Source organism: Westerdykella ornata (genome assembly GCF_010094085.1).
Source record: "Westerdykella ornata strain CBS 379.55 unplaced genomic scaffold EI97scaffold_3, whole genome shotgun sequence".
NCBI classification, from domain to species: domain Eukaryota; kingdom Fungi; phylum Ascomycota; class Dothideomycetes; order Pleosporales; family Sporormiaceae; genus Westerdykella; species Westerdykella ornata.
In genome coordinates, this window is record NW_022986853.1 from 1,396,543 (window position 1) to 1,420,702 (window position 24,160).

General features: G+C 53.5%; 14 protein-coding genes across 14 annotated transcripts; 7 read left to right on the top strand and 7 right to left on the bottom strand.

The window, feature by feature from the left end:
* Positions 1-137: 137 nt before the first annotated feature.
* EI97DRAFT_183450 (uncharacterized protein) lies at positions 138-1,199 on the bottom strand. The gene is made up of 3 exons (XM_033793527.1): positions 956-1,199; positions 646-907; positions 138-594 (listed from the first exon to the last, which is right to left on the bottom strand). Exons 1-3 carry the CDS (start codon positions 1,058-1,060, stop codon positions 179-181), a joined length of 783 nt encoding a protein of 260 aa, XP_033657210.1. The 5' UTR covers positions 1,061-1,199; the 3' UTR covers positions 138-178.
* Positions 1,200-1,839: 640 nt separating this feature from the next.
* EI97DRAFT_455887 (uncharacterized protein) lies at positions 1,840-2,549 on the bottom strand (the record flags this gene model as incomplete). Its single annotated transcript, XM_033800680.1, has 5 exons — positions 1,840-1,937; positions 2,018-2,096; positions 2,148-2,274; positions 2,322-2,398; positions 2,460-2,549. 5 exons carry the CDS (start codon positions 2,547-2,549, stop codon positions 1,840-1,842), a joined length of 471 nt encoding a protein of 156 aa, XP_033657211.1.
* Positions 2,550-2,636: 87 nt separating this feature from the next.
* EI97DRAFT_499074 (uncharacterized protein) lies at positions 2,637-4,484 on the top strand. The gene is made up of 3 exons (XM_033802584.1): positions 2,637-2,802; positions 2,859-3,456; positions 3,506-4,484. Exons 1-3 carry the CDS (start codon positions 2,766-2,768, stop codon positions 4,248-4,250), a joined length of 1,380 nt encoding a protein of 459 aa, XP_033657212.1. The 5' UTR covers positions 2,637-2,765; the 3' UTR covers positions 4,251-4,484.
* A 580-nt stretch (positions 4,485-5,064) lies between these two features.
* On the top strand, positions 5,065-7,037 carry EI97DRAFT_183538 (ATP-dependent DNA helicase). The gene is made up of 4 exons (XM_033793528.1): positions 5,065-5,350; positions 5,405-5,523; positions 5,573-5,607; positions 5,658-7,037. Exons 1-4 carry the CDS (start codon positions 5,256-5,258, stop codon positions 6,882-6,884), a joined length of 1,476 nt encoding a protein of 491 aa, XP_033657213.1. The 5' UTR covers positions 5,065-5,255; the 3' UTR covers positions 6,885-7,037.
* Positions 6,959-8,333, bottom strand: EI97DRAFT_430702 (uncharacterized protein; the record flags this gene model as incomplete). Its single annotated transcript, XM_033797755.1, has 2 exons — positions 7,893-8,333; positions 6,959-7,830 (listed from the first exon to the last, which is right to left on the bottom strand). Coding segments are annotated over exons 1-2 (907 nt in total), but the record flags the coding sequence as incomplete, so codon positions are not given.
* Positions 8,334-8,691: 358 nt separating this feature from the next.
* Positions 8,692-9,884, top strand: EI97DRAFT_492213 (MSP domain-containing protein; the record flags this gene model as incomplete). The annotated part of the gene is made up of 6 exons (XM_033802305.1): positions 8,692-8,731; positions 8,787-8,857; positions 8,945-8,967; positions 9,023-9,081; positions 9,145-9,260; positions 9,312-9,884. 6 exons carry the CDS (start codon positions 8,692-8,694, stop codon positions 9,882-9,884), a joined length of 882 nt encoding a protein of 293 aa, XP_033657215.1.
* Positions 9,885-10,597: 713 nt separating this feature from the next.
* Positions 10,598-13,181, top strand: EI97DRAFT_183555 (asparagine synthetase). The gene is made up of 8 exons (XM_033793529.1): positions 10,598-10,722; positions 10,811-10,861; positions 10,914-10,939; positions 10,991-11,017; positions 11,069-11,104; positions 11,163-11,311; positions 11,365-12,740; positions 12,803-13,181. Exons 1-8 carry the CDS (start codon positions 10,697-10,699, stop codon positions 12,843-12,845), a joined length of 1,734 nt encoding a protein of 577 aa, XP_033657216.1. The 5' UTR covers positions 10,598-10,696; the 3' UTR covers positions 12,846-13,181.
* A 602-nt stretch (positions 13,182-13,783) lies between these two features.
* EI97DRAFT_183750 (vacuolar membrane PQ loop repeat protein-like protein) lies at positions 13,784-15,428 on the bottom strand. Its single transcript, XM_033793532.1, has 3 exons — positions 14,988-15,428; positions 14,124-14,864; positions 13,784-14,045 (listed from the first exon to the last, which is right to left on the bottom strand). The coding sequence occupies exons 1-3, from the start codon at positions 15,096-15,098 to the stop codon at positions 13,899-13,901; spliced, it is 999 nt and encodes a 332-aa protein (XP_033657217.1). The 5' UTR covers positions 15,099-15,428; the 3' UTR covers positions 13,784-13,898.
* On the top strand, positions 15,429-16,603 carry EI97DRAFT_183749 (uncharacterized protein). The gene has a single exon (XM_033793531.1). It carries the CDS (start codon positions 15,760-15,762, stop codon positions 16,570-16,572), a length of 813 nt encoding a protein of 270 aa, XP_033657218.1. The 5' UTR covers positions 15,429-15,759; the 3' UTR covers positions 16,573-16,603.
* Positions 16,604-17,269, bottom strand: EI97DRAFT_183560 (uncharacterized protein). Its single transcript, XM_033793530.1, has one exon. The coding sequence runs from the start codon at positions 17,097-17,099 to the stop codon at positions 16,635-16,637; it is 465 nt and encodes a 154-aa protein (XP_033657219.1). The 5' UTR covers positions 17,100-17,269; the 3' UTR covers positions 16,604-16,634.
* Positions 17,270-17,520: 251 nt separating this feature from the next.
* Positions 17,521-18,862, top strand: EI97DRAFT_183888 (uncharacterized protein). The gene is made up of 2 exons (XM_033793533.1): positions 17,521-18,311; positions 18,530-18,862. The coding sequence occupies exons 1-2, from the start codon at positions 17,900-17,902 to the stop codon at positions 18,679-18,681; spliced, it is 564 nt and encodes a 187-aa protein (XP_033657220.1). The 5' UTR covers positions 17,521-17,899; the 3' UTR covers positions 18,682-18,862.
* Positions 18,863-19,744: 882 nt separating this feature from the next.
* Positions 19,745-21,485, bottom strand: EI97DRAFT_371559 (uncharacterized protein; the record flags this gene model as incomplete). Its single annotated transcript, XM_033795302.1, has 2 exons — positions 19,745-20,727; positions 20,777-21,485. The coding sequence occupies 2 exons, from the start codon at positions 21,483-21,485 to the stop codon at positions 19,745-19,747; spliced, it is 1,692 nt and encodes a 563-aa protein (XP_033657221.1).
* A 587-nt stretch (positions 21,486-22,072) lies between these two features.
* EI97DRAFT_183896 (uncharacterized protein) lies at positions 22,073-22,550 on the bottom strand. The gene has a single exon (XM_033793534.1). The coding sequence runs from the start codon at positions 22,412-22,414 to the stop codon at positions 22,157-22,159; it is 258 nt and encodes an 85-aa protein (XP_033657222.1). The 5' UTR covers positions 22,415-22,550; the 3' UTR covers positions 22,073-22,156.
* Positions 22,551-23,445: 895 nt separating this feature from the next.
* EI97DRAFT_430708 (uncharacterized protein) lies at positions 23,446-24,155 on the top strand. The gene is made up of 2 exons (XM_033797756.1): positions 23,446-23,823; positions 23,879-24,155. Exon 1 carries the CDS (start codon positions 23,471-23,473, stop codon positions 23,714-23,716), a length of 246 nt encoding a protein of 81 aa, XP_033657223.1. The 5' UTR covers positions 23,446-23,470; the 3' UTR covers positions 23,717-23,823; positions 23,879-24,155.
* The last annotated feature ends 5 nt before the right edge of the window (positions 24,156-24,160 follow it).

A 24,160-nucleotide genomic window follows, 5' to 3' on the forward strand; every position in this document is an offset into this window, starting at 1 on the left:
ATGCAAACGCCAGGAAAGTTATCGATAAAAAAGAAGTGGGTATTGCAGCCTTCCCTCCCTGGGGACAGGCATGAACAAAATCCACCCCCGTCATGAGAAAGCACAAATCGTCTAGAGCGGATGCTATTAACTATGTCCTCCCCCGGTTCCGCTATAACTTTACGGCCGCACCTGCCTCTCATGCCCTGCCGTTCGTGATGGAGCCAGCGAAGCCGCCGAAGTTGTTGATGGCGGCCTGTGCCGGGAAGGCGTTCACGCCGCACAGGCAGTGGCATGTGCAAGCGCCGCCGTTCTGATCGGTACCCATACCGGGAACGACGCTGGCGGCCGGGGCGGGAGCCAGACCGGTGTTGTGGGCGGGCGGTGTGGGGTTGCCGCCACTGGCTACGATTGTCACGGTGCTAGGGGCAGCTTGGACACCGTTGCCGACGGACTGGATGGGTGCTTTGGAAAGGGGGGCGGCTTCCGTTCCGTTCGTCTTGATGGCGAGCTGTTTGAACTGGGCCATGGTCTTGTCACCAGTGGTTTTGGCGTTGATGGAGAAGACCATTCCTTTGCCGCAGTGGACGCCAGTACGCTGTTTGCAGTAGAACCCTTCCAAGAGTCAGACTCAAATCCGTAAGCTGCTGAGAAGACGATGCTTACACAGTGGATCAGTGCTCGGTACGGTCATCTCCCACTCGAACTCAGGCCCCGACTTGCCTTCGGGGTTGGGCTTGAATCCGGAATCCAGACCTCCTGGCATCGCCTTGCAGGGGTTTTCGAACGTTGATTGCGTGACGGTATGATTCTTCTGCATGAAAATGAACTTGACAACATCGCCTTGGGCGGCCGTGATGGACTCCGGGAAATAGCCAAGGTACGGAGCCATGCCAGTCTCGACAGGTCTTAGACCTCCCACAACCACCTGTACCGGTTAGACTCCTAGTCACCATGTAGATGGTCATCAACGTACAGTATGGGTGGCTGCGCCAGATGCTGCTGCTGGTTGTAGGCTCATGACCTGCATCTCGGCGGCTGCCAGACTGGCGCCCAGTGCTACAGTGTAAAAGTGCCTCATTATGAATAAAGTTCCGGTGTTCTAAAGGTGTCGAAAAGAGCGTGTCCGCTTGCGCTGCAAGCTACTAAAGAGGTATAGAGAAGGGAAAGATTGGAAGGCTCGCGACGAGGGCCGGCTCGGTTTTGGTAGGAGTAAGGCGAACAACCAGAATTAAAGAGAACGAAATGGTTTGGCAGGGAACCGGCACTGATATGGCAGACGATGTGTAAGGCAAAGCAAAGGTCAAGCGGGTATCTTTCTGCTTAAATCCACGCATGAAATTGATATCCCAAGAGCGTTCAACCCCGGCAACCACATGGCGAAACACATTGCCCCCTCGGCTTGGCGACCATCCGTAAAATCAAGGGTATGCATCTGCGAATATGGGTCGATTTTGCGCACCGAGCTGTGACGGGGCTGAAGATGTGCAGCGATGAGGGGGCTGTAGTTTGAGGTGTGTTCAGGGACGTCGCAGCTTCGTCGCAGATCTGTCTCGCTTCACGCCGCGAGTCCCAAAACGGAAATCCAAGATCTCCCAAAGCTCCGGAAGCCAGCACCCACCGGACTGAAATCCACTGGCGAGTCCGAAGAGAATACAAGAGCATTAACAGAGGTCATTTCGCCGCTGCGCCATCCGGGAAAGTCCTCGACTTTCAAACTTCAAGAAGAAGGCTTGTGTGGCGGCCATCCCTTAGAAACATGCCTCGACAGGGACCCTCTCCCCATGATTGGGCGGCGCCTGTTCGCGGCTGAGCAGTAGTCCATGGGTTCTTGATTTCCAGAACTGTTCGCGCTACGCTTCACTCCTGCGACTTCTTCTGCTGTCCGGTGTAAAGTCCGGTGTAGTAGCCAGCGTAGTACCAGGACATCATAAGATTCTTCAGGTTCTCATCTTGAACTGCGACCAAGTCAGTGCACTGATACTGGCAAAAGCGGTTCTTAGATGGCCGCAAGGGATTTGACAAGCCGGATCCGCACCTTGTCCGAGCATAGCCTGTGGAGGGGCTGGAATATCTGTATCACTTGGCTGCCATTGATGCCCGGAAGCTGCTGGCTCCTAGCAAAGTGAGCACTGGTTTGGACCGATCCTACGAGTCACGGCACATACCTCTGCCTGAGCTCCCTCCTGCGTAGCAGAGGCCCCATTCTCTGTTTCGGGAGGCACTTGATCCGCGTGGTTGTTTCCATCGGCAACGTTTGGCCTGGTTTCTGCTTCAACCAGATCCCCATGCTCCCTGCCCAAGTCAGCCCCATGTCGAAGGAAAGTCCAAATCAGCATTACTTTCTCAGCTCCCTCAACTCCTCTTCTGTCAGTACATCTTCAAGACGCTTGCCTTGCGCTCGAATGCTGTGGTATTTCTAAATCAACTAAGCATGGGCGAAACAGTTTTAAGTTAGCTGGGACACCCAATGGACTGACCTTGTACTCAGCTAAAGCCTCTTCCCATGAATCGATCAGTGCAGCGTCGTCCCACGTATGGCGGTCGTGCAGATCAATACTAGTTGACATTTTCACACATATTATGGCGCTGAATCTGAAGAGAATGCGTTAAATGGTTGCATGTCTGTAGCCCTCGATGGATAGATAGGTCAGGGCGGCAGATCTTCGGGTTACACCCGTCGCTAGTGCCGGAAAAGTTGCTGGGTCCGAGCTCCTCCCCAACTTTTTCGCATCTCAATATCATCGAGTCGATCTCCCGCACAGCAAAAGTATCGCTCCACCGGAATGGCACCAGAAGACGTGAAGGGCAAGAAGCGCAAAGGTAACGTCTCACACCAGGTTTATTTATTTCGGCGGTAATACTTATCCAATTGGCAGGCGCTGTCGAAGCCGCCCCGAAGCCCAAAAAGCAGAAGAAGTCAGACGACATCAACGCTGGGGCCGTCGAGGCTCCAGTCAAGACCAAGGCTTCTCGCAAGAAGGCCGAAGATTTCTTCGACGAGGACAAGCCTGTACAGGACAAGGGTGTGAAGGAAAAGAAGGGCAAGAGGAAGAGTGAAGCTACTACTGAGGTCAATGGAGGATTGGAGTCGGTCGCGAAGAAGCCCAAGAAAGCAAGTAGAACTAAGGAATCTGCCGACGTGGAAGACAAGGATGCAGTCGCAGAGGAGCAGTCCGCCGTGAAGGCAAGTAAAGTCTCGAAAAAGGGGAAGAAGGCCAAAGCACAGGAGAAACCCAAAGAGCCGACACCAGAGGCCGCACCGGAAGAACAACATGGCGAGTCTGACGAGGAAGAGGATGACCAAACCGCTGCTCTTCTTGCTGGCTTCGAGAGCGACCGTGACGAAAGTGACGCTGAGAAGGAGGACGAGGGCCTGGATGCTGAATCTCTCAAGGAGAAGGTACCCAAAGGTCTTATGAAGAAGCTGAAGGATGTGAATGAGGAAGACAGTAAACCTGGGGTCATATTCGTTGGGTATGTATCTCCACCTTGTGTCGCCGGTCCCTCCCACTAACCTTTACAGACGCATTCCGCATGGTTTCTTCGAATCTCAGATGAAGGCCTACTTCTCCCAGTTCGGCACTGTCACTCGACTCCGCCTTTCCCGTAACAAGAAGACTGGCGCTCCCAAGCATTATGCGTTCGTAGAATTTGCCTCCTCCGAAGTCGCTGAGATCGTCGCGAAGACCATGGACAAGTACCTGATGTTCAACCATATCCTCCAGTGCAAGTTCATCCCACCTGAGCAGGTCCACCCCAACCTCTTCGAGGGCGCCAACAGGCGATACAAGAAGATTCCCCGGAATAAGATGGCAGGCCTGCAAATGGTCCGCGGAGCAGAGCGAGCTGTTTGGGAGAAGAGAATCGACAATGAGAACAAGCGCAGAACGAAGAAGAACAAGGATCTAAAGGAGAAGCTTGGCTATGAGTATGAGCTGCCTGCCTTGAAGCCTGTCGATGCTGTTCCAAAGAAATCAGATGCTCTTGAGGACGGTTCGGGCCAAAAGTTGATCGAGGCTCCCGCAAAGACCGACGCTGATGGGGAAAAGAGCGCCGTCTCTGAGAAGGCGGCCCCCAAGAGCAAGGATGCCAAGACAGAGGAACCACAGACCTCGGCAGTCGGGCCCAAGAAGACTAAAAAGTCAAAGAAACAGGGCGAGGAGCCGGAGCCTGTCAAGCAAGGCGTGAAGGAAAAGAAGCGGAAGTCTCTTACTACATCCGAGGTAGACGGAGGCAAGCCTAAGAAGGCGAAGAAGAGCAAGGCTTAAGTCGTCTCGTCTATGGTCTCTTAAAGCGTTGGCTGTAGCCCAAGTGAGGAGGCTTGCGTTTCTCTGGCCGACGGGACTTTCTGCGGCTACTCTGGCGAAAACGATGGCATTATCTGTTTCCCTGATGACTCTGGGCTATGTATACCCAAACTCTCAATAGGAATAGAGAAGGTATGCGATACTTTTAGTTCCATTCATGCTTAATGCTACTCCATATGCTTTAGCACGATGAGGATGATATAAGATTGAACTGCTGAGATTCTAATCTCAAACTAAGTGCAGTGTAAATGGCTATTCACATACGCCTAATCACCAACTTTTTCCACAACACAGAGTGACCGATTTTGTGATGAAAGGTGAAGGTTACGGTTTCTTCCCAGAGTGCGAATATTCACTCAACAACCGATACTGTACAGCACCTATTCTTTGAGGTGAACCCCTTCTTTAAGGGAGTTAAGCCTAATTAGTTCACCGCCCTATCTCCGCCAACTAAAGGGCGGCAGAATCCTGTTACAGCCTGTCGCGGTGCAAGAGTAAAGAGATTCTCCTAGGATATCTCCCCTCCTACGCTATAATAAACTAAGAAATAAAAACTATACAGGGATATAGTCTTTGCAGCCCTTTCTATCTAATTTGCACAAGCTTCCTCTGTACAGGAATCTTGCAGAAACGGTAGTGTTTAAAACTGCAAAGAAGGGGTTTACCTTAAAAAATAGGTGCTGTACGGTACACCCTTTGCATCTTTATTTCCTTCTCGCCCAGGTCCTCTGATGGAGGCCTTGGCGTCATGGCAGACCACGTGCCACCGTGTCTTCGCGTTTTCAAGATGGTAGCGACGCGTTATTAGTCGCTCCTTCACCGGGATCGTAACCACACCAATACCTGCCACTCCCCTTTAAAGTCAAGGCAGAACATGATATTCTGTTCACCGACCAGTACTGCCCACCGTGTGCGATTACGCGCGATAAGAAGGAGAATTCTTGATCAGGACGAGAAATCACTAACATGATCGGGTTTGCAACGCCCGGCAGGCGTAAACGATACCATAGTGCTCAGCTTGAGTTTACACTCCGTAAAGTGTTTGGAAAGCCTTCATTTAGGTACGATGGGCCCGAGAATTGGAGATTATGCGTTGTTCTAATATGGTTTGCCAGACCCCTTCAGCGGGAAGTCATTACCGCGACATTGGAGGGAGAAGATGTCTTCCTTCAAGCTGCAACATCATTCGGGAAAAGCTTATGCTACCAGCTTCCAGCGGTGGTTGATTATGGCCGTGTGTGCTGCCCTCTGTAGGACTGACATAAATAGGCTGACCCGAACAGTCACCATCGTGATATCTCCTCTCCTTGCACTCATGGTAGCTTCCCATCACTCGCCATATTGAAGTCTGAAACTCACGCCCCTCAGAACAATCAAGTCGCCGCAATGCGCAAAGCCAATATTCGCGTCGAAACTATCAACAGCACAACCACTCCTACCGACAAATCCCGCATCATCGAAGACCTCCAATGCGGCCACCCTCTTACCCGACTCCTCTACATCACGCCCGAATACTGCGAACTGGACTCCTTCCGTCGCATCCTCCGCATCATCCACAGCCAAGGCGAGCTCGCCCGCATCGCCATTGACGAAGCCCACTGCATCAGCGAATGGGGTCACGACTTCCGCCCAGCGTTCAAATCCCTCTCCTTCTTCAAAACGGAGTTCCCAAACGTCCCCATGATCTGCCTCACCGCGACCGCAACCTCTCGCGTCAGAGACGACATCACTCGGACCCTGAATCTAGACACTTCGAAGCTGAAAATGTTCCGCATGACCACCAGCCGGCCCAACCTGCATTACGAAGTCCGCTTCAAATCCGACGAAGAAGACCACTATCCCAACTTCCTCTCCTGGCTCAAAGCCGTGCATTCAAGGCGTGCATCCAACCCAGCCCGCGCTACCCAACTCGCCTCGCAGAATGCCCGCACCGATAACGTCCCAGGTATCATTTACACGCTCTTCCGCAAAGACTGCGAGAGCCTAGCCGCAAGACTCCGTGCAGACGGCATAGGAGCGAAACCGTACCATGCGGGATTGCCGCATAGTGAGCGCGCAGACGCGCTGGCGGGATGGGTTGCCAATAAACCAGGTTACGATGTCATAGTCGCTACGACGGCGTTTGGCATGGGCATCGACAAGGAAAACGTGCGATTTGTAGTACACTGGCAGATTCCGAAATCATTCGAGGGCTTCTACCAAGAAGCCGGACGCGCTGGCCGGGACGGAAAAGCCAGCATGTGCATCTTGTACTACGGGAGGGAAGATCGGGATCGGGCTGCTCAGATGATGAGTCTGGACCAGCAGCGGGTGCCAAAGAAAGGGGGGAATGTGGAGAGTCAGCAGCAGCAGATGGTGAATCGGGCGAAGAGTTTGCAGGCGCTGATTGACTACTGTGAGGGCACGGATAGGTGTCGACATAAGGCGATTGCGCAGTATTTTGCGGATGAGGGAGAGGTGGAGTGCGATTTTGCCTGTGATTGGTGTAAAGATAAGGAGGGGTTGGTTAGGAGGAAGGAGAGGGGGTTGTTGAGTGAGGAGATTTATTCAACGCAGAGGGAAATGGGGAGGTATAGCGTCGATGAGTATGAGTGAGGGTGCGATGAAGGCAGGGGGATTGTCTGTCTTTTGCAAGGCGTTACGAAACCAAGATGTATGAAGGGATTTCATGAAGGGCATATGACATAAACGGTCGTCAATGAATATATGGTTCCTCTTCCGTCGAGGTTATATGGGCTAGACAGGCATGATGCATCCAGAAGGGATCTATTTGACATTTCCCTCTATGCAAATCAAGCCTCCCAAACAGTGCCCAGTCATTGCAGCACGTAGAGATGACATAGCGTAGTTCAAGTTCCGTCAAACCGTTGACTTCAACCATGGGACGCCATGGATATCCCTTTATCCTACGATGAGTGCAGCACTGGGGACCAAGCCAGCCTCCTTGAGAGTCAACCCAAAGTCGGTAGTATTCCATGTCTTCTTGGGGAAGTTCTGAGTAAATGACTGCACCGCATGGCCCTCCGCCTGCAACGCGTGGGCGACCTCGAACAACGTGGTCTCCACAGGAAACGTCTTCATAATCCTCCCCTTCGGAGTCTGCAGCGCTAGCCGGGCCTCGGTGTATGCAGACGAAGGTTTCGGGGCCGCAGGCTTCGTTGCGGGTTCCGCTTGCGCTGGGGCAGCAATCCCCGCCCTCGCAGCCTTCTCCTCCTCCGCCTTCCTTTTCCGCTCGGCCTTGTCTGCTTCCAGCTTTGCCAGAACGCGCTTCCTCGCCTCGGCCTCCTCAAGCTTATCACGCTTCTTCTGCTGTGCCTCCTTGATACGCTCCTTCTTCTCCAGCTCCTCCTTCGCAGTCTGGTTCTCCTTTGTGTTCTTCATGCGGATCTGCTCGTTCTTGCGGCGCTCGAGTTTCTCCTGTTCGGCTTGAGCGGCTTTGCGTTCTGCGGCCTTTTGGCGGAGTTCGGCGAGCTTGGCCTTCTTTTCTTCTTCGGTGAGTGGCTTGATTTCTTCGGTGGACTCCTTGAAGTCGGTGTGGCCGCTGCGATTGTTAGTGAGGATCCTGGGTGGACCAAAAGTCATGTCAATCGGGCTTCGACGTACGATTTGCTCGCATGGAACTCCGCCTGTGCATGAGATCTGAACTTCTTCCCGCACTCTTCACATTCCAAGCTCTTTGCTTCCTCGCCTGGCTTCAACTCGGGTGGCTGTTCGGATGCCGCGCTTTGCTCCTCCTTGATCTGTTCGATGGTCTTGTCCTGGTTGTTCTCCAGCCAGTCTATGGCGCCTTGGAGGCCGCCGGATTGCTTGGCGGCAATTTCGGCACGCTCCTTGTCAAAGCCCATGTCGACGAGCTGTTCGAGATCTGAAGGCATGTTGGATAGTGGGGTTGCGCTCTGCTGGTGGGGTGGAGGGTTGTAATCGGGTTGACTTGGGGTTGGCGGAGGAAGACACGTAGGTGGACTCAAGAAGTAGGCTGCAGGTTAGCTTGCAGAATTGAAAGGTTGTTGTTTTAGGTAAATTCTACGCTTGGTCTAAGGTACAGGTAGCTTCATAACACGTGCTAGCGCCGTACCGAACCGGTGACGAAATGTCCCCCAGAACCCTACCCCTGTCTGTCGCTCCAAGCAAGCGAAACCAGCCCAGATCTGGCCTGCGACTCGGACCCTCCAGAGTCCAACACCACACTCGACTTGCTTCCCTCTCTCTTCACTGCGCTCTCACCCGCGCATATCACTACACTCGTCTCGTTCGCCCCGTATCTCGCAAGTGATTGTTTACTGCTCTAAATACCTGCCTGTTCCACGTCACGCTTTGTCCGCGCTCGCCTGGCCCTCTCCACCCTGATTACCAACCCTCCACAGTCGCACACCAAACACCCGTCTACCTCATATCTTCCACCATGTCTGTCGAGCTCGAGCCGCCGGAGCTTGGCTTTAAGCGTGCGGAAGGCCAGCCAGCTGTTGGGAGGACATTGTTTGGCTAAGGGTTGAATAGGACCGTTCCAGCAGGAAGTCTCCCAAATCCTGAGACTGAGAAACCCGCACTCTGATCCCGTGGCCTTTAAGGTGAGTAGCATCCATAGCTCTGTCATGGAAACCACTTCCCACCACTGTGCTGCACCATTTCTTCTGTACGGCCATTAACAACAACAGGTCAAAACCACCGCGCCGAAGCAGTACGCTACCCACGCTCGCTCCTAGCCCCCTCCCCGCTGATATATCATGATGTAGATACTGCGTGAGACCTAATTCCGGCCGCATTGAGCCTGGTCAAGATGTTGAAGTCAAAAGTATGGAAATGCCTCAATACGGGCCCCGCGGGGTTCCTGCAGATGGCTGACGAATGACCCTAGTTCTGCTGCAGGCGATGAAGGAGGATCCACCGCCGGATGCGAAGTGTCGCGACAAGTTCCTCGTGCAATCTGTTCTCATCACGGCTGATAAGGAGTTCACCAATGTTGCGTCCCTCGTATGTTTGCCTGCTCGAGTAACGTGGGGCGTGGGCTAACAGTGGTTGGAGTGGTCACACATAGAACAAACCAACAAACAGTCTATCCAGGAGAAGAAGATCAGGGTCAACTTCCTGCCCGCCGACGCGTCCACAGCAACGCCCATCAAGCACCATGGCGTGTCCCAAGACGAACGTTCGCTTATGTCGTCAGCTTCCCCGGAAGCGTACACGCCTCAGCCTGGAACTAGTGCAACTCCAGCTTCGCGCGTCGAGTCAACACCCTCTGAAGATAAGCTCTCGAGAGGGGCGCTGGACTCTAGGGCTGGTCAATCCGCAGCTGGAAGTCTTAAGTCGACAATCACCTCTGCAGCTGCGGGGGTAGCAAACGCTATCCCCACGTCTACCGCTGAACTCCAGGCGCAGCTCGCGGAATCCAAAGCCACCATCGACAGACTCCGCCAACAGATCGAGCAGTCGACAGGACTCCGCCAACGCAAGACGGAAGCCACTGAACCTACGCGCGAGGCCAATGAACAGCTACTGACTGCAGAGCGCGTGCAGCCCCCCGCGGGAGGAGTTCCGGTTCAGATTGTGGCGGTATTGTGTCTGCTGAGTTTCCTTCTGGCTTACTTCCTTTTCTGATGATCCGGCCTGCCACATGGACTACGGATAAGCGAGTGACGGCCCCGGATTTTCGGCCATGAAGGGAGGATGTGGGGGTGCTGAGGACGATGGATCGGGTCACACAGAGCGCAACCGATCTGGATGGGACGGAGCAGCAAAGAGGTGGTTGCTTTTCTTCTTCTTCGGCTTGATTGATCTCCGTGGTTGAGCGAGCAGTTGATTGTCTTTAGGGTGGGGTGGATCGTGCTGGACTGGCATCTATTGTGGTGGAGAGGTAGACTGCGTGCATTCACAAGAGCAGCGTCGTCCTGTATCAACAGTCCACGGATTCACAGTCTGTTCCAACTGTGTGAATTGATAAGTGACAGCGATGCATGGTCCTGGAATACGCAGCCAATAGAAAAGGATCCTTTTCTTGCAGTGTGGGGGAATAATCAGTCGCAGCAGTTGATTGGGAGTCTGTGCATCTGATGGATGTAGCTACAACGGTTCCCGTTCCTGTCTACCCCTCACGAGCACCTCCTCGCATCCCACATTGCCGCTCGCCATTACAAGTCTTCATCTGTCTATATCTTTTTGCCTCCGTGCCTGAAGATGCGCACACGACCTATGGGCCTGGGCTCGGGGGCTGACCCTGGAGCTGGAGCGGGTAACGTGGGGCTTCCCCGATTTCGCCGACGCTGATTGACTCAACCACGCCTCTACACCAATTTCTCAAACCAAAATAAATCTGGACGCTTGAGTCGTACTTATTCACCTTCCTTTCCCCCTCCGACTCCAATAGTCACTCACTTCCACCTCTCCACTGCCTCCTTCGTTCATTAGAAAACATGTGTGGCATTTTCGCCTGCTACCGGTATGCGCCCTTACATTATTTTTCTGCCATCCTCTGTCCCTCATTTGCCCCCCGCCATTAGGAAGATGAGTGACTAACACCGCGACAGACACCCCGATGTGCAAACCTTCAAGCCCACGGCCTTGAAGATGGGCAAGGCGTGAGTCCGACCTCTCAATTGTGCAGTCCTCCGTTGCTAACCGTCACACCAGCGTCCGACATCGGGGTCCTGATTGGAGTGAGCAAGCCCTTTACTATGCGCCAGTATGCGATAACTGAGACTGGACAGGTGGCAATTGGATCGCAAACGACACAAGTATGGGTTCATACAGTTATACGCTTATCGGACTATGCTAACACGGTGTAGTTTTGGTCCACGAGCGACTAAGCATCGTCGGTGTTGGTATGCGATCACTGGAACCAAGTTTCTTAGGATCAGGCGAGGACTTACAATTGGGCAGACTCTGGCGCTCAACCGCTTGTCAACGAGGAGGGAACCATTTCCCTGGCCGTCAATGGCGAGATTTACAACCATCGCATTCTGCGCAAGACGTTGAAGAAGACGTATAACTTCAAGACGCACTCAGATTGCGAGGTCATCATTCCGTTGGTCAGTACACAGACAGATACGAAATACTTGGGACGGAAGCTTATACGGACTAGTACCTCGAGCATGACATTGATACCCCTCGCCATCTCGATGGCATGTTCTCCTGGGTCCTCCACGACAAGACCCAAGACAGAGTTCTCGCAGCAAGAGATCCTATCGGCATCACGACCTTCTACATGGGCAGGTCGAGCCAGACTCCTGGCGCAGTTTTCTTCGCCTCCGAGCTGAAGTGCTTGCACCCCGTGTGTGATGATATCATCTCCTTCCCTCCTGGCCACATCTACGACTCCAAGACCGACAAGCTCACTCGGTACTATGACCCCAAGTGGTTGGTTGAGCCGGACAACATCCCGACCGCGCCAGTCAACTACAAGGAGCTCAGGGAAACGTTGGAGAAGTCAGTGCGGAAGCGATTGATGGCCGAGGTGCCTTATGGTGTGCTTCTATCCGGTGGTCTGGATTCCAGCTTGGTAGCCTCGATCGCTCAGCGCGAGACTCTGCGTTTGAACGAGCAGGCGAAGCAACGGGCTCGGGGCGCCAACGGACATGAGCATGACGGCGATCTCGTCGGTATCGACGACAACAACGAGTTAGCCACCGTTCAATTGCTTCCCCAGTTGAACTCCTTCTCGATCGGTCTACCCAACGCCCCGGACGCCGTCGCCGCGAAGAAGGTCGCCGATTTCCTTGGGACCCGGCATCACACCTTCACCTTTACCATTGAGGAGGGCCTCGACGCCCTCTCGGACGTCATCTACCACCTCGAAACCTACGACGTGACCACCATCCGCGCCTCCACCCCCATGTTCCTCCTGTCCCGCAAAATCAAAGCCATGGGCGTGAAGATGGTGCTCTCCGGCGAAGGCAGCGACGAGATTTTCGGCGGCTACCTGTACTTCCACAACGCGCCCGACAAAGCCGCACTCCACAAGGAAACCATCCGCCGCGTCAAAAACCTGCACTTAGCAGACTGCCTACGCGCCAACAAGTCGACGTCGGCATGGGGCGTTGAGGCCCGCGTGCCCTTCTTGGACAAGCAATTCCTCGAAGTCGCCATGAACATCGACCCCGCAGAGAAGATGATCACAAAGGAGCGCATCGAGAAGTACATCCTGCGCAAAGCCTTCGACACCTCCGACGAGCCCGACACGGCGCCCTACCTGCCCGACGAGATTCTCTGGCGCCAGAAGGAGCAGTTCAGCGACGGTGTCGGGTACGGCTGGATCGACGCGCTCAAGGACACCGCCGAGCTGCGTGTCACGGACGAGATGATGAAGAACCCCAAGCCCGAGTGGGGCGACGACATTCCCGATTCCAAGGAGGCGTATTGGTATAGGACCATGTTTGATGAGCATTTCCCAGCCTATTGTGCAAAGACGGTCATGCGGTGGACGCCGACTTGGAGTAACCAGACGGATCCTTCGGGACGGTATGTGAACGTTTTAGATCCGTGATAAAGCATGAGCATGTTGAACTGACGACGTCTTTTAGTGCTATTGCGATCCATCAGCAGAAATACGACGACGTGAAATAAGACGATTGTCGCTTCCAGCGATTCAGACCACTGGATATAGATAGGCCATTGGAAGTGTCGCGGTCATGATATCCCCTGAGCGATTCACTGCGATGGATAAGACCACGGGTGGCCCGTCGGCTTCCCCATCCATGTTTTGCAGTGTCGTGATATAGACTGTTTCCGTCCTTTATTGGGGGCAACAAGGGAGAGGCGGGAGAAGGTTTCTGTCACTCACTCGTTTGTACGTCTTGCTGTCTCGTTCTTGGTCGCACCACCTTTTTGAGCTTTTCTGATCGACGCGGGCAATGTACATAGAGCAATGATAAATTCAAGTAACGATGAAGATGGATTTTTAATCGATTTTGCGGAATATGCGTGACATGCTTCATTCCGCGTCGTTTGATTCCCATCATGATTATTCTAGTATGTGAAACGATGCCTGCCTGAATACATGTGGGATAGATATATAGAGATAGGAAGAGGCATGTATGGAGTAATACGCCAGAGTCGCCGAGGCATGCAAATCGCAAATAGAACAAAATATGTGACAAAGGATTGGCGAGTTGACCGACCACACCCGCAGATACAATATAGGTCGTAGTATGACCGATGAAAAAGTATACGTAATATAGCGAACCGGCAAAAGCCGAATCGACATGCAAAGGGGAAAGAATGAGAAACCGCCGAACTTGGGGTATCTAAAGACAGCATGTCGAAAAAACCAAAACATGCGAAGATAGTGAAAACGAGTAACCTTTTCCCATGACGAAACACGAAACCCAAAGAAGAACTCAAAGAAACTCAAAAGGGACAATGAACTTTTGTGCCAGCGAGCCAACATAACCGGGCCCGGCTTTTCTTGTTTCTTGCATGACGTCGTACATATTACACGTAAATTTCAGAAATGATTCGGTAGCGTTCTGCGGATTTTGCTGTTCCTGAGAGTGCAGGATTTGGGATGTTCGGTTCCCAATTGATCTGGGTTCGTGCACCTACGGATACGCTGAAGCAGATGTGGGATATGCGGCTTAATTTTCGCTCTGTAAGATCTGGAGAAGTGATGAGGTGTGATTACTGGATCGCTGCGGTCTGCTCAGCGTCGCCGAAGATGCGGAATTGGATGAAAATGGTGATGTCCTCCGCGATGGTGCCCAGGGAGCCGATGAGCCAGGGGAGGTTGGTGAGGAAGTATTCTTTTTCGATGGAGTGGAAGAGAATCTGCGCTCGCCGTCAGTATTTGCTTGCTACCACACCCGCAAGATCTAGGAGTTGGATAATGGAAGAGAAGTCACATACCCCTGCCCCGTACGTAGCATTGCCCAACAAGCTGAGCATGAAAAACAACAAACTCAAGCCCTCGCAACTCCGATCCCGCTGATTCTTAATAATCTGCGGTATCCTCGCGCCCAAATAACACAGCGCGCTCGCATACCCCAACACCTCCGCCCCAAGCGGCGTATCCCTCGCGTCTTCGCCTCCGGGCACGGCTTCTGGTGTAGGCCTCCACACCCCCGTCCGCCATGCAATGGCCCAGCCTGCAGCGCCGACCACGCAGACCCCCATTATGCTGAGAGTGTTCTTGACCCACTCGCTGGAGGTCTCGACATCCTCGCCTATGCTGGGGAGGGAGCTTGCTCGCCGGCGCATGCGCGATGCGGTAGAGGACTTGCGACGATGTGATCCCGGGAGGCCTAAATTGCTGCTATCTCTCCTGGCGAGAAGGGGTTGCTGTTCGGCATCTACGGCTACTCCACCATGGCCACCCGCCGCGCCAACAGCAGCCGAGCTATTTCGTTTCCTGTGTCCGCCGCGGCCAGAAGCTTTCCTCGCATTGATCCAGTTGTAGTAGAGACATTGGGTTATGAGGACAAGATCGGCGAAGCAGAAGTAGACGGCTAGGGCGATGACGGTGGGGACCAGGCCGGCCCAGATGGCGCCGAGGAGGTTGGTGATGTCGCCGATAAACCAGACGGTGAGGAAGGCGAGGGAGATGCCGTCGGCGGAGTGTTGTTTGTAGTTTTCGATTACTTGGGGGACCTGGGGGAGGCGTTAGATCGAGGTGGGAGATTAGGTCAATGATCCAGAGGAGGTTTTAGAAATGGGAACAAAAGAGTTGGTCCTGCATGTGTCCGCATGCATATGGGGAAGTGTACAACTCACCAGGAGAAATATCCATGCTGCCAACGATATTGATCCAAAGACACCGGATAGCGCCTCGTGTGTCGCCAGTGGCGGGGTCTGGCCAAAGACAGCTAGCAGAGGCGCTGCCATTTTCTCGATGTTCACGCAGTATACGCAGTGGTATTGCAGTACTGGGCGCGGAGCGCAGATTGTCAAAGGGGTGTTGATATCAAAAGATTCATCAAGAGCGGGGAGGTGACGGGGAAGTCCGGGGTGGTGGTATGACGCAGTGGAGACTTTTGCACGCTACTTGTGCACCAGAGCGGCGCTACATGGAACCGCGAAAGGATAACACAATGCGTGTACATAGAAGTAGCGATATTACTATAAGAATCGTATCATCAACCGGTACTCGGTCGGCGAAGAGAAGTCTCCAACGGGCTTGGACGGCAACAAATCTTTTTGTTCAGGCCGAGAATAGATAGTCACGTGGGCCTTGCCAAGTGCTTATATTTCTCTTTGCGACCGGGCTGCGCCTCGTCATCCGACCGCCATTGCCAGTCCCTTTTGGGCTCCGCTCGCTCGTCTGCCACTCTTTCGATCATCTTCTTCCTCTTCACTCGTTGTTCCACTCGCTCCCACGCGCTCTGTACCACCAACCGGTGCAGTACTACCGTTTACCATCGTACCGCATCAATCTCAAAGACACCTTCTGTGAAACAGCCGCCTGCAAACCGAGAACCCCGTTATATTCGCGCCGCCCTCTCCGCCGAAACCCGGTGCACAGGAAAACCTTTCTTCCACATCCACCATGCTCAGTACAATGCGGCGATCATGGCTTGTGTTCGCGCTCTTCGCGCTTATCGCCGTCACGCACGCTCTTAACCTCGACAGCCTTCACGTCGACGGCATCGAGGAGTATCTACATCATGGGAAGAGGCAACGGCCAACTGGCACTGGAAACGAGAGTGTACCCCCGGAGACCTCAACTCCTCCCCCGCCTCCGTCCTCGACTCCTACTCCGCCTCCTTCCAGCGACGAGCCCTCGACTACTCAGGACCCGCCGCCATCGTCCACACCCGCTCCTCCTCCTCCCACGTCCCCGACGCCAAACACAACGCCTACTACCACTCCTCCCTCCTCGAAAACAAGGGTCACGACTCCCATCGTCAGGAGCACGCCCCTTGTATCAACTGATGTCCAGGAGTACATAACCATTTACACCACCGTCAGCGATGGCCGCACCTTCCAAACGAGCGCGACCACAAGATCGACCAACATAATCACCACAGGCCAAGCCTTGTCCACGGAAATGCCCCTTCCACAGAACGGTGACGGCAACAGCGGCGGCGGTGGCCTCAGCGAGAGCAACAAGAAGATCATCGGCGGTGTTGTTGGTGGCGTCGGCGGCGCAATTCTCCTCGGTGGCATCGCCATCGTCCTCTTGCGCGTCTATGGCCGCAAGAATCGCGTCAGCGAAGACGACGATGATCTCGCGGCTGGCACCGGCGCCGCCCTGGGTGACAAGCCGCACTCGTCAAGCACGGGGAATTCGCCGTTCCAGTCAAACCTTGAGCAATATCACAATCCCGGAGGACGCCCTAATGCGGCAGCAAACTTCTAAACTCGCCTTGATTGGATCTGTATATACGAAGCAGGTCTACATAGGCGGCTTCATGCACGACATTAACGACTTTCCGCTGCGGGCACTTTCCTGAGGGACTGTGATTCTGCTTTTCTGAAAAATTGTTTCCCTTTGTTTCTTGGATTGTGGAATATTCCCACCAGAGTTGCACAGTCTATGCGGGGACACCAACAGTCTGGTTGCATTGCTTGCTGAGCTTGAGTCACGGATTCTTCTCTAGCACTATGCTTTCGTGCTGTTTGAGCGATATACTCCCTCTGCGTCATCTTTACGGTATTTCTCTTCCCAGTCAACCCCACACAAAAGGTCCAGGGGAAGGGAGATGTATAAAGAAGGAGGAGAAGTAATAATGCGGTTTTCACCAAGGGAGCTTGAAGAGATACGATCAGGGAAGGATGCTGGATAGGCTTGGCTGGAGGACGAGTAGGATTTCTCCTTTCATTTCTCTCCTTTATATGCCCGGGTTTGTAGAGGCCGACCAGACCAGAGTCACTGTCGGACATCATATACACTTTGTAATCACACAGAATCCATCAAGATATCAGAGTAGCTCGACCGCATGCATTAGCGCATAAGTGCATTACCCTCCCCGCGTCCCCTATCCTTGACGCATCACACTCAATTTCCACCGTCGCAAGTCGAGCTTAGTAAAGGTGTCCTTCACGTGGTGAGTCCTAATGTCTTGGGTTGAGTCCCGCTGATTGGAGAGGCCAGCACCACATAAGGCGCAACGGGTTTCAGAGCTGTTGCATAGCCGCCGCCGCTCGCAGAAGGGAAAATAGGTCTGACCGGGTGGTATAGACGCCGGTTTATGCGGGGGATAGCATTCTGAGGGACCATATCTCTGGGATGAAGGGATGGGAGGGCAAGATGTTGGATTTGTGAGTCTTTCTTTGCTTCACCCTTAACGTCTTCACCAGTCATCACTGTTTTTATCGCTGTGAACGTCTGCCTCTCTCGTTTACCATTGATTCTATACTTTAATTTGCCATCAATTCTGCGTTGAAGTTATAGTACTACACGTCTAGCGCGGGTTTCGCACATCCACACATCTATCCGGAATTTCTCATCCATCGCTCTGGCTCTCTTGACTCCACTCCTCAAGTCCCATTATCTGGGTCGCAGAGATCCAACACTCAAACGAATAGTCCACCGTCTCCCACAGGATCAGGACCCTAGAATCAACCCATCTCCTCATTCTTCTTCGCTCCCGGTCTTCTCCCTCTCTTCCCTTACAATTCGGACACCCAATCCATCCCAATCCAACGGGTAAAGGAAAAAAGAACCTCCAAAAGACAGAAAAAAAATGAAAGCCCATTTCACCACCCTCCCACACCCCCTCCTCACCCTCCTCACCCTCCTCACCACCCCCCTCCAAGCCCTAACCTTCGCCTCCGCCTCCCCGGCGCCCCTCCCCCTCGTCCCAGACGCCTACGTCCACCTCATCCCGCGCCACACCCTCTTCCTGCGCCAACTCCCGGCCTCTTCCTCAAGTAATCTCCAAACCTTCACATCCAACGTCGGCGGCTTCGGCCTCGCGCCGCCCATCACCGACAGCGGGGATCCCGAGAGGCCGTTCGAGGTCGAGGGCGACACGTTTACGACTTTCGAGGCTGCGGCGCAGAGGAGTTGCGATAGGCAGTTTGGGGTTTGTGCGGAAGGGGCGAATGCGGATGGGGGTGGGGGCGTGAGTGTCGGGGAGTGTGATGGGCAGAAAGGTGTGTATATGAGATTTTTTTCTTCGTCTTCTGTTTCTTTCGGTTCCTCGTGTTCGATCTGTATGTTTGACTTTCTTCAGTCTCTTGGTTGTTTGTTTGTTTGTTTGGTGGAGTGATGTGTTGTTCCTATGGAGATGGAGTTGTAATGGGAACGTCGTTATTACTCCTCTGCTCTTCAAATGCTGAAATCAACTGTACAATACACTAACTCCTCTCAGACGAGTGCAACCGCGCCCAAGACGCCGCACCAATCAAGGACTTCCAATCCGCCGGCGGTGGTGGCCAGCAGCAGCAACAACAAGCCGTCGTGAGCGAGAACATAGGACCGGATCCAGAGTTCCCGGACTTTGACCTCATTTGCGAGGCGTGAGGGGGCTTAGCCTTTGCTTGAGTATGCGCGGAGGAGGACGAAGAGGAGGGAGGGGAGGACTTCGTTTCGTACGGGTAGGAGTGGAGCGTTGTGGTGTAATCCACGGATAGGAAGGATACTTAAAGTTCGAAAACTGCTAGGAGAAGAGTTGCGTACTTAGCTAGGATTTCGGAAAGCGTTCTCCTCAAGAGGGGAGTCAATCGGGAATTTCATTCATCTTAAATGGCATTGTGTGTTATTCCACCGGTCCAACATCGTCCCCGTCCGCTCAGTAGAGGAATACAGGAAAAGCATCGACCCATATACAAGCCCAAATTATCACAAACAGTCCGAATCCAAGACCCGACTCCACTGATCCAATGCCGCCTGTATGCCATATTGCTAGGATAACTGCAGGGAGTAAAAGGGAGACGGGCTTCACATCATGTATTTCCTTGTCTTCGTATTCCATTCGTCTGGAGGGAAACAGAGACGCTGTACAGTACCCTGTAAATAAGTAAAATTCGCTCCACGACTGACTTGATTCCATGGGATCTTCATCATCGTACAGACTCCATCACTGAATTCGACAAACTGTTCCATTCACGAGACCCTGTATACAACCCTTCTCAAAGTGAACACGCGGACTTGAACCAATCAATCAATGGATCCCCGACGCCGAATTGAACAAAAGAGAAATATAGCATTTCAAATTCGCAGCGGGCAACCGCGCATCGATACCAGAAGCCCATCTATCCAATCCTCCCATTCCCTCATCCCAAAAGCCATACGCTCGCTCTAATCCAAACTCCAACTTTCAAAAAGGCAGAAGGGAAAAAAAGACAAAACCCTGGTATCTGATCCCATGACACGAAACCCTTCATGTACTTCCCAAGCCAGACAATCCCAGCTCAAACCATCAGATAAAGACCCTGACAATGAAGATGACAACGTCAACACTCCACAACGAAGAACACGTGGTATATCCCCGCCAAACCTAGCAAAACTGCAAATCCAAGCAAAATGAAATCGGCCGTTAACATCACCCAACCATATCCACTGATTCACCACCTCATCTCACCCCTCAAAACCCCCCTGCATAAACACCCTGCTGTCCCTGCCCAGCTCCCACACTATACCTCCCCTCCTCACCCTCCTCCTCAAACATCTCCCCTCCCGAACTCGCATCAAAACTACTCCTGCCACTGATATCCCCCACCTCCTCCTCCGGCGGTCCAGGCGGCAAACTATCCCACTGTATCCCCGCAAGGGCGGGATACTGCGCCAACAACGCAGCCGGCAAACCATACTGCGGTTGCCCCTGCACGGTTCCGTCCATGCCGCCAGCCCCGAAATTTTGGAACCCTTGCTGAGGCGGGCCCATCATGCCCTGGAAATGCTGCTGTTGCTGCTGCATTCCGCCTCCGAACATGCCGTTATCCATCTGCTGTTGCCGCGCTGGATCGCCCCAGCCACCCTTTTCGGCGGCTTCCTCCTCCAGTAGCGGTCGTATACACACGCGGCCGGCTTCGGAGCGGAAATGTCGTCCCAGGGCGTCGGCGCGCGCGAACCGGCGTCCACAGCCCCAGTTGTTGTTGTCCTTGAGTACGCCACGGCAGACAAACTTCTTCTCGCCGGAGTGGAGACCCTCGTGCCGCTTTCGGTCGTGTTGGCGAGCGAACGCTTTGCCGCAGACGCTACATACGAACGGCCGTTCGTCTGTGTGAGTACGAAGATGGGAGCGCAAATTGTAGGCGCGAGTGAAGCGCTTGGGACACAGCGAGCATTGGAAGGTAGCGGGGTGCTTTTGAGTGCGCTTGGGGCCGGAGCCATCACCACCTTGACCGGCAGGTCTGTCTGGGTTCGCGAGGTCGAGGATGTAGTCGCGGTGGGGAATGCTAGATGTCGAGGAACGACGAGAGGACTTGGAGGAAGGTGATGGGGATCTTGAAGTCTTGGCTGCACTGGGGGATAAGGACCTTTGCACTTCGGAGCCTGGAGTCGAGGCACGGGAACTGGCACTGCTGAACGGATCTGACTTGGCACGTATGCGATTGCGACTCCGAGCTGGCACTTATTAGACGATTAGAACTGGCACACCGAGCGGACTACTCACATCTGTCCGGAGGGCTCAAGGCGTCCGCTGAGTTTGTTGGTTTTGCAGGCTCAAAGCTGGCTTGCCTCGACGGCGGCGCAAAGTCAATGTTGATCTCAGGCGGCGACATCGTGTCGGCTTGGCCGAATTCTGCAACCCCTTGGTTGATGTTAGGGAACGGCTCCTGGCCCTGATACATATTCAGACCTTGGTCTCCGAACTGATTGTTCAGGCCAGGGCCTAGTCCAAAGCTGCTTGGTGAGAACTGTGGTAGGGGGTGTTGCTGCGGTGTCAACCGCGGAGAGATGTGGGGGCTGTGGCCGGGGCTGATATGATTATCGTTGAGATTGAACCGGCCAAATGACATGACTTCGGGGAAAAGAGCCTGGTCCTGTTGTGGGTGAAGCAAAGGCGAAGGGTTGTCGTGGTCGAAACTGTCGTGGTTGCCTAGGAATGGAGAGGCGTGTGCGGAAGATACCTCAGAATATGTGTCTGAGGGTGCCCTCCGGTGTCCGCGGAATTGTGCCATGCTACTCCATTCACTGCCCTGCCCTTGTCCGTATGCAGCGCTTGGATCTAGTGACGCGTTACGCGAGTGTGAAGGGGAACGGAAAGCGCCTTGAGGCAGGTTCGGTGACGCGTGCGGGCTCGGACTTGCTTGGTGCATGCCGGACTGGAGGAGATGTGGTGGAGTAGGTGAATGTGCTTGTGTAGTCGCCATTTGGTTCATGAGATCACTGTGGTTGATCAATTGGTTTTGCGGCTGAGGATCCAGCAGTTCGGGATTAAGGCTACTCGTCAAGAAGAGAGGGTCGAGGTTCTGGTCGATGTTATTGTCAGTGAATAGGGTGTTGAAGTCGGCGTTGCTGTTGTTGTTCAGGGCGAGGGCGTCGGGCGCTAGCTGATTGCCTTGGGGTCCGAAATGCGGACTCGACGAGTGTTGCGGTGTTCCTGTGCCCGACTGTAGAAAGGCTGCGTCGGAGATGGTAGATTGGAGAGTGAATTGTTGTGATTGAGTGGTACTCAGGAATTGCGGATCGAAGGTCTGCCCCGCTGTGGTTGGTGGTGGGCTGAGATGGGCGGAGTAAGCCTCGTTCACAGGCAACGTCTGGTCGAGGCTCTGTGGGTTGAGACTATTGTGATGGTAGGGCGCATGAGGAGATGGAGAGGGCGAATGCCTTATATGGGGGCTCCGGCTCGCAGAGGGCGAGCGGCCGCGTTGTTGGGTGTCCATGATGTCGTGTTGCGCCTGTTGCTATCCTTGGAGCAACCGTTGGGAGGAGGGGCGAGCTTAGGCCCGCGGATCGCGTGGGCGGGCGGAGTAGGTGAGGCGGAACAAGCTTGTGGCACGGCCGTGGCTCTCTTTCCAAGGTTCCTGATCGCGCACGCGGGAACGGGTGGCTACAAGGAGAATGTTTCGCTGATGCTGGACGAGGGCTGTGGAGTGAAGGTCAGCCCTGGAGTGGGAGGGGCGGTGCTCTTCGAATCGGGACTAGCGCGACAGCTATTTTGAGAAACCAAGTCCAACAACAACTGGGCACAGAAAGGGTGGACCACGAGGCTCCATTTCAAGGCATTTCCCTCCACTTCTCCTTGCGGCAAACGGCTCGAGCCTCGAGAGCAGCGCGCCAGAGGGCCGTGTTTCAGAAGGCCAAACATGAAACACGGCGCCGAAATTACTTGATTGGCGGGTTCGCTGGTGCCATCAGTCTGCCTTGAGCCGCGAACTTACAACGAGTTTCAATGGGGAATGGGATGAGCCGAGTCCAGCTCCCAGAGAAATACATCATCAATGGTGAGCAGAAGAATCACTACAGAGTATATCCTCGTCGAAACAATTGAAGGCACAACATCGTTGGTCTCGGAGCATGCAGGCGCCAAAAAGCTCACATCTTGGCGGGTCTTCCGCGCTAAACTCACGTGATATTGTGTACTTTACCCGACTCGTACATCTATAGTACCAAACTAGGTACATACACAGATACAGAGCTCAGCCACAATATTGACGACGATAGATCAATGCTAATAAGAGGTAGAGCAGCAAATCCTAGACTACGTCATGCAAACTCCAACTGCACGCATGGTACCGCAAGGCATAACAGCAGCAGATTCGCTCTTGGAGCGAGCGAGCAACCAATGTAGTTGATATCCAATCCCCCAAAGTTTCAGAAATAAGATCGACCTCATCCTTTGGTAGAAGGCCGACGGAGTAATACTCGTCGCCCTCGGGATCACCTTACACAAGAGAGAAGCTTCATGTTAGATCAGACCAGACGGTCGGAGCGGGAGCGGGAGCGGATGAGGCTGTGCAAAACGGCGGACCTTTGCGGGACAGACAAAGCCAGGCAGACATGCCAACAGTTCTGGTCGATGTCGCACGAGAAATCGCACTTCATGATTATGGTACTGCGCCTTCTTCACATCCGACTGAACAACCAGGGTCGCAGGGGCTGATTGGCTTGACATCGCTCCCCGTCGAGGTATAATCAGCCTTATATTTAACGCACTACTCCAGTGGCGTAATCAGACTGACCAATTGAACTGCTCGACATACTGTGGTATCCGGCCGAAGTAGTGTAGCTGGTCCGCGCACGACAAGGGTACTCGGACCATGTAATCAAATGTTATTACAGACAAAAATACGAGTAGCGCCCCTATCTTGTATAGAACTCCACGTACCTCTGTCGCATCGTGCATCTACCTACCATCAACACAATGCCTGAAGCCCCATCTACGCCTCCTCACCACCACCACCGATACCTCACTCGCGATGAGATTGTTGAGGCCCATGCCCTACATCAAGCAGGCCATAGCTACATGTCTATTGCGAACCAGCTTAATTGCACTAAACGACAAGTTGGTTATGCAGTAACCAAGAACTTTGTCACACCTAAAAAGCGCTCCGGTCATCTGCCTCATCTTACTGATGCCCAAGTTGATGAGCTTGAGGCGTACATCTGATCGTCCCGCAACACCTGACAAATGAGCTATCTCCAACTTGTTCAGGGCCCCTTTGAGCACTGGGACATTGGTGAATACACAATCAGGAGTGCTCTACGAAGAAGAGGGTACAGACACTGTATAGCTCGAGCTAAGCCACCCCTTACTGAGGCTAATTGGCAGATTCGTCTTGAGTGGGCACAAGCTCACATCAACTGGTAGCCGTGGGAGTGGTAGAGGATCTTATGGAGCGACGAGACCTGGATAACTGGTGGGTGGCATCGAAAACAATGGGTTACAAGAAAGCTAGGAGAGGAGCTTGATGATATGTGCTTGGTGGATAAAATTCATAAGAAGCATGGATGGATGTTTTGGGCATGCTTCTCAGGCATATCAAAAGGCTCTCATCTCTTCTGGGAGAAAGAATGGAAGTCGATCAACAAAGAGAGCTACTGTGATCGAATT

Excerpts from the sequence above, each read along its gene's own strand:
- EI97DRAFT_183450 (XM_033793527.1), bottom strand. The coding sequence starts at position 1,060 with ATGAGGCACTTTTACACTGTAGCACTGGGCGCCAGTCTGGCAGCCGCC. Across the intron at positions 908-955 it reads CTGGCGCAGCCACCCATACT|GTGGTTGTGGGAGGTCTAAG; the intron begins GTACGTTGATGA and ends TAACCGGTACAG. Across the intron at positions 595-645 it reads ACCGAGCACTGATCCACTGT|GGTTCTACTGCAAACAGCGT; the intron begins GTAAGCATCGTC and ends GACTCTTGGAAG.
- EI97DRAFT_499074 (XM_033802584.1), top strand. The coding sequence starts at position 2,766 with ATGGCACCAGAAGACGTGAAGGGCAAGAAGCGCAAAG. Across the intron at positions 2,803-2,858 it reads GAAGGGCAAGAAGCGCAAAG|GCGCTGTCGAAGCCGCCCCG; the intron begins GTAACGTCTCAC and ends TCCAATTGGCAG. Across the intron at positions 3,457-3,505 it reads CCTGGGGTCATATTCGTTGG|ACGCATTCCGCATGGTTTCT; the intron begins GTATGTATCTCC and ends TAACCTTTACAG.
- EI97DRAFT_183538 (XM_033793528.1), top strand. The coding sequence starts at position 5,256 with ATGATCGGGTTTGCAACGCCCGGCAGGCGTAAACGATACCATAGTGCT. Across the intron at positions 5,524-5,572 it reads AGCGGTGGTTGATTATGGCC|TCACCATCGTGATATCTCCT; the intron begins GTGTGTGCTGCC and ends TGACCCGAACAG. Across the intron at positions 5,608-5,657 it reads CTCCTCTCCTTGCACTCATG|AACAATCAAGTCGCCGCAAT; the intron begins GTAGCTTCCCAT and ends CACGCCCCTCAG.
- EI97DRAFT_183555 (XM_033793529.1), top strand. The coding sequence starts at position 10,697 with ATGTGTGGCATTTTCGCCTGCTACCG. Across the intron at positions 10,723-10,810 it reads GGCATTTTCGCCTGCTACCG|ACACCCCGATGTGCAAACCT; the intron begins GTATGCGCCCTT and ends ACACCGCGACAG. Across the intron at positions 10,862-10,913 it reads GCCTTGAAGATGGGCAAGGC|CGTCCGACATCGGGGTCCTG; the intron begins GTGAGTCCGACC and ends CCGTCACACCAG.
- EI97DRAFT_183750 (XM_033793532.1), bottom strand. The coding sequence starts at position 15,098 with ATGGCAGCGCCTCTGCTAGCTGTCTTTGGCCAGACCCCGCCACTGGCG. Across the intron at positions 14,865-14,987 it reads CAGCATGGATATTTCTCCTG|GTCCCCCAAGTAATCGAAAA; the intron begins GTGAGTTGTACA and ends CGCCTCCCCCAG. Across the intron at positions 14,046-14,123 it reads ATGCTACGTACGGGGCAGGG|ATTCTCTTCCACTCCATCGA; the intron begins GTATGTGACTTC and ends CGGCGAGCGCAG.
- EI97DRAFT_183749 (XM_033793531.1), top strand. The coding sequence starts at position 15,760 with ATGCTCAGTACAATGCGGCGATCATGGCTTGTGTTCGCGCTCTTCGCG.
- EI97DRAFT_183560 (XM_033793530.1), bottom strand. The coding sequence starts at position 17,099 with ATGATGTCCGACAGTGACTCTGGTCTGGTCGGCCTCTACAAACCCGGG.
- EI97DRAFT_183888 (XM_033793533.1), top strand. The coding sequence starts at position 17,900 with ATGAAAGCCCATTTCACCACCCTCCCACACCCCCTCCTCACCCTCCTC. Across the intron at positions 18,312-18,529 it reads GGAGTGTGATGGGCAGAAAG|ACGAGTGCAACCGCGCCCAA; the intron begins GTGTGTATATGA and ends AACTCCTCTCAG.
- EI97DRAFT_183896 (XM_033793534.1), bottom strand. The coding sequence starts at position 22,414 with ATGTTTGGCCTTCTGAAACACGGCCCTCTGGCGCGCTGCTCTCGAGGC.
- EI97DRAFT_430708 (XM_033797756.1), top strand. The coding sequence starts at position 23,471 with ATGCCTGAAGCCCCATCTACGCCTCCTCACCACCACCACCGATACCTC.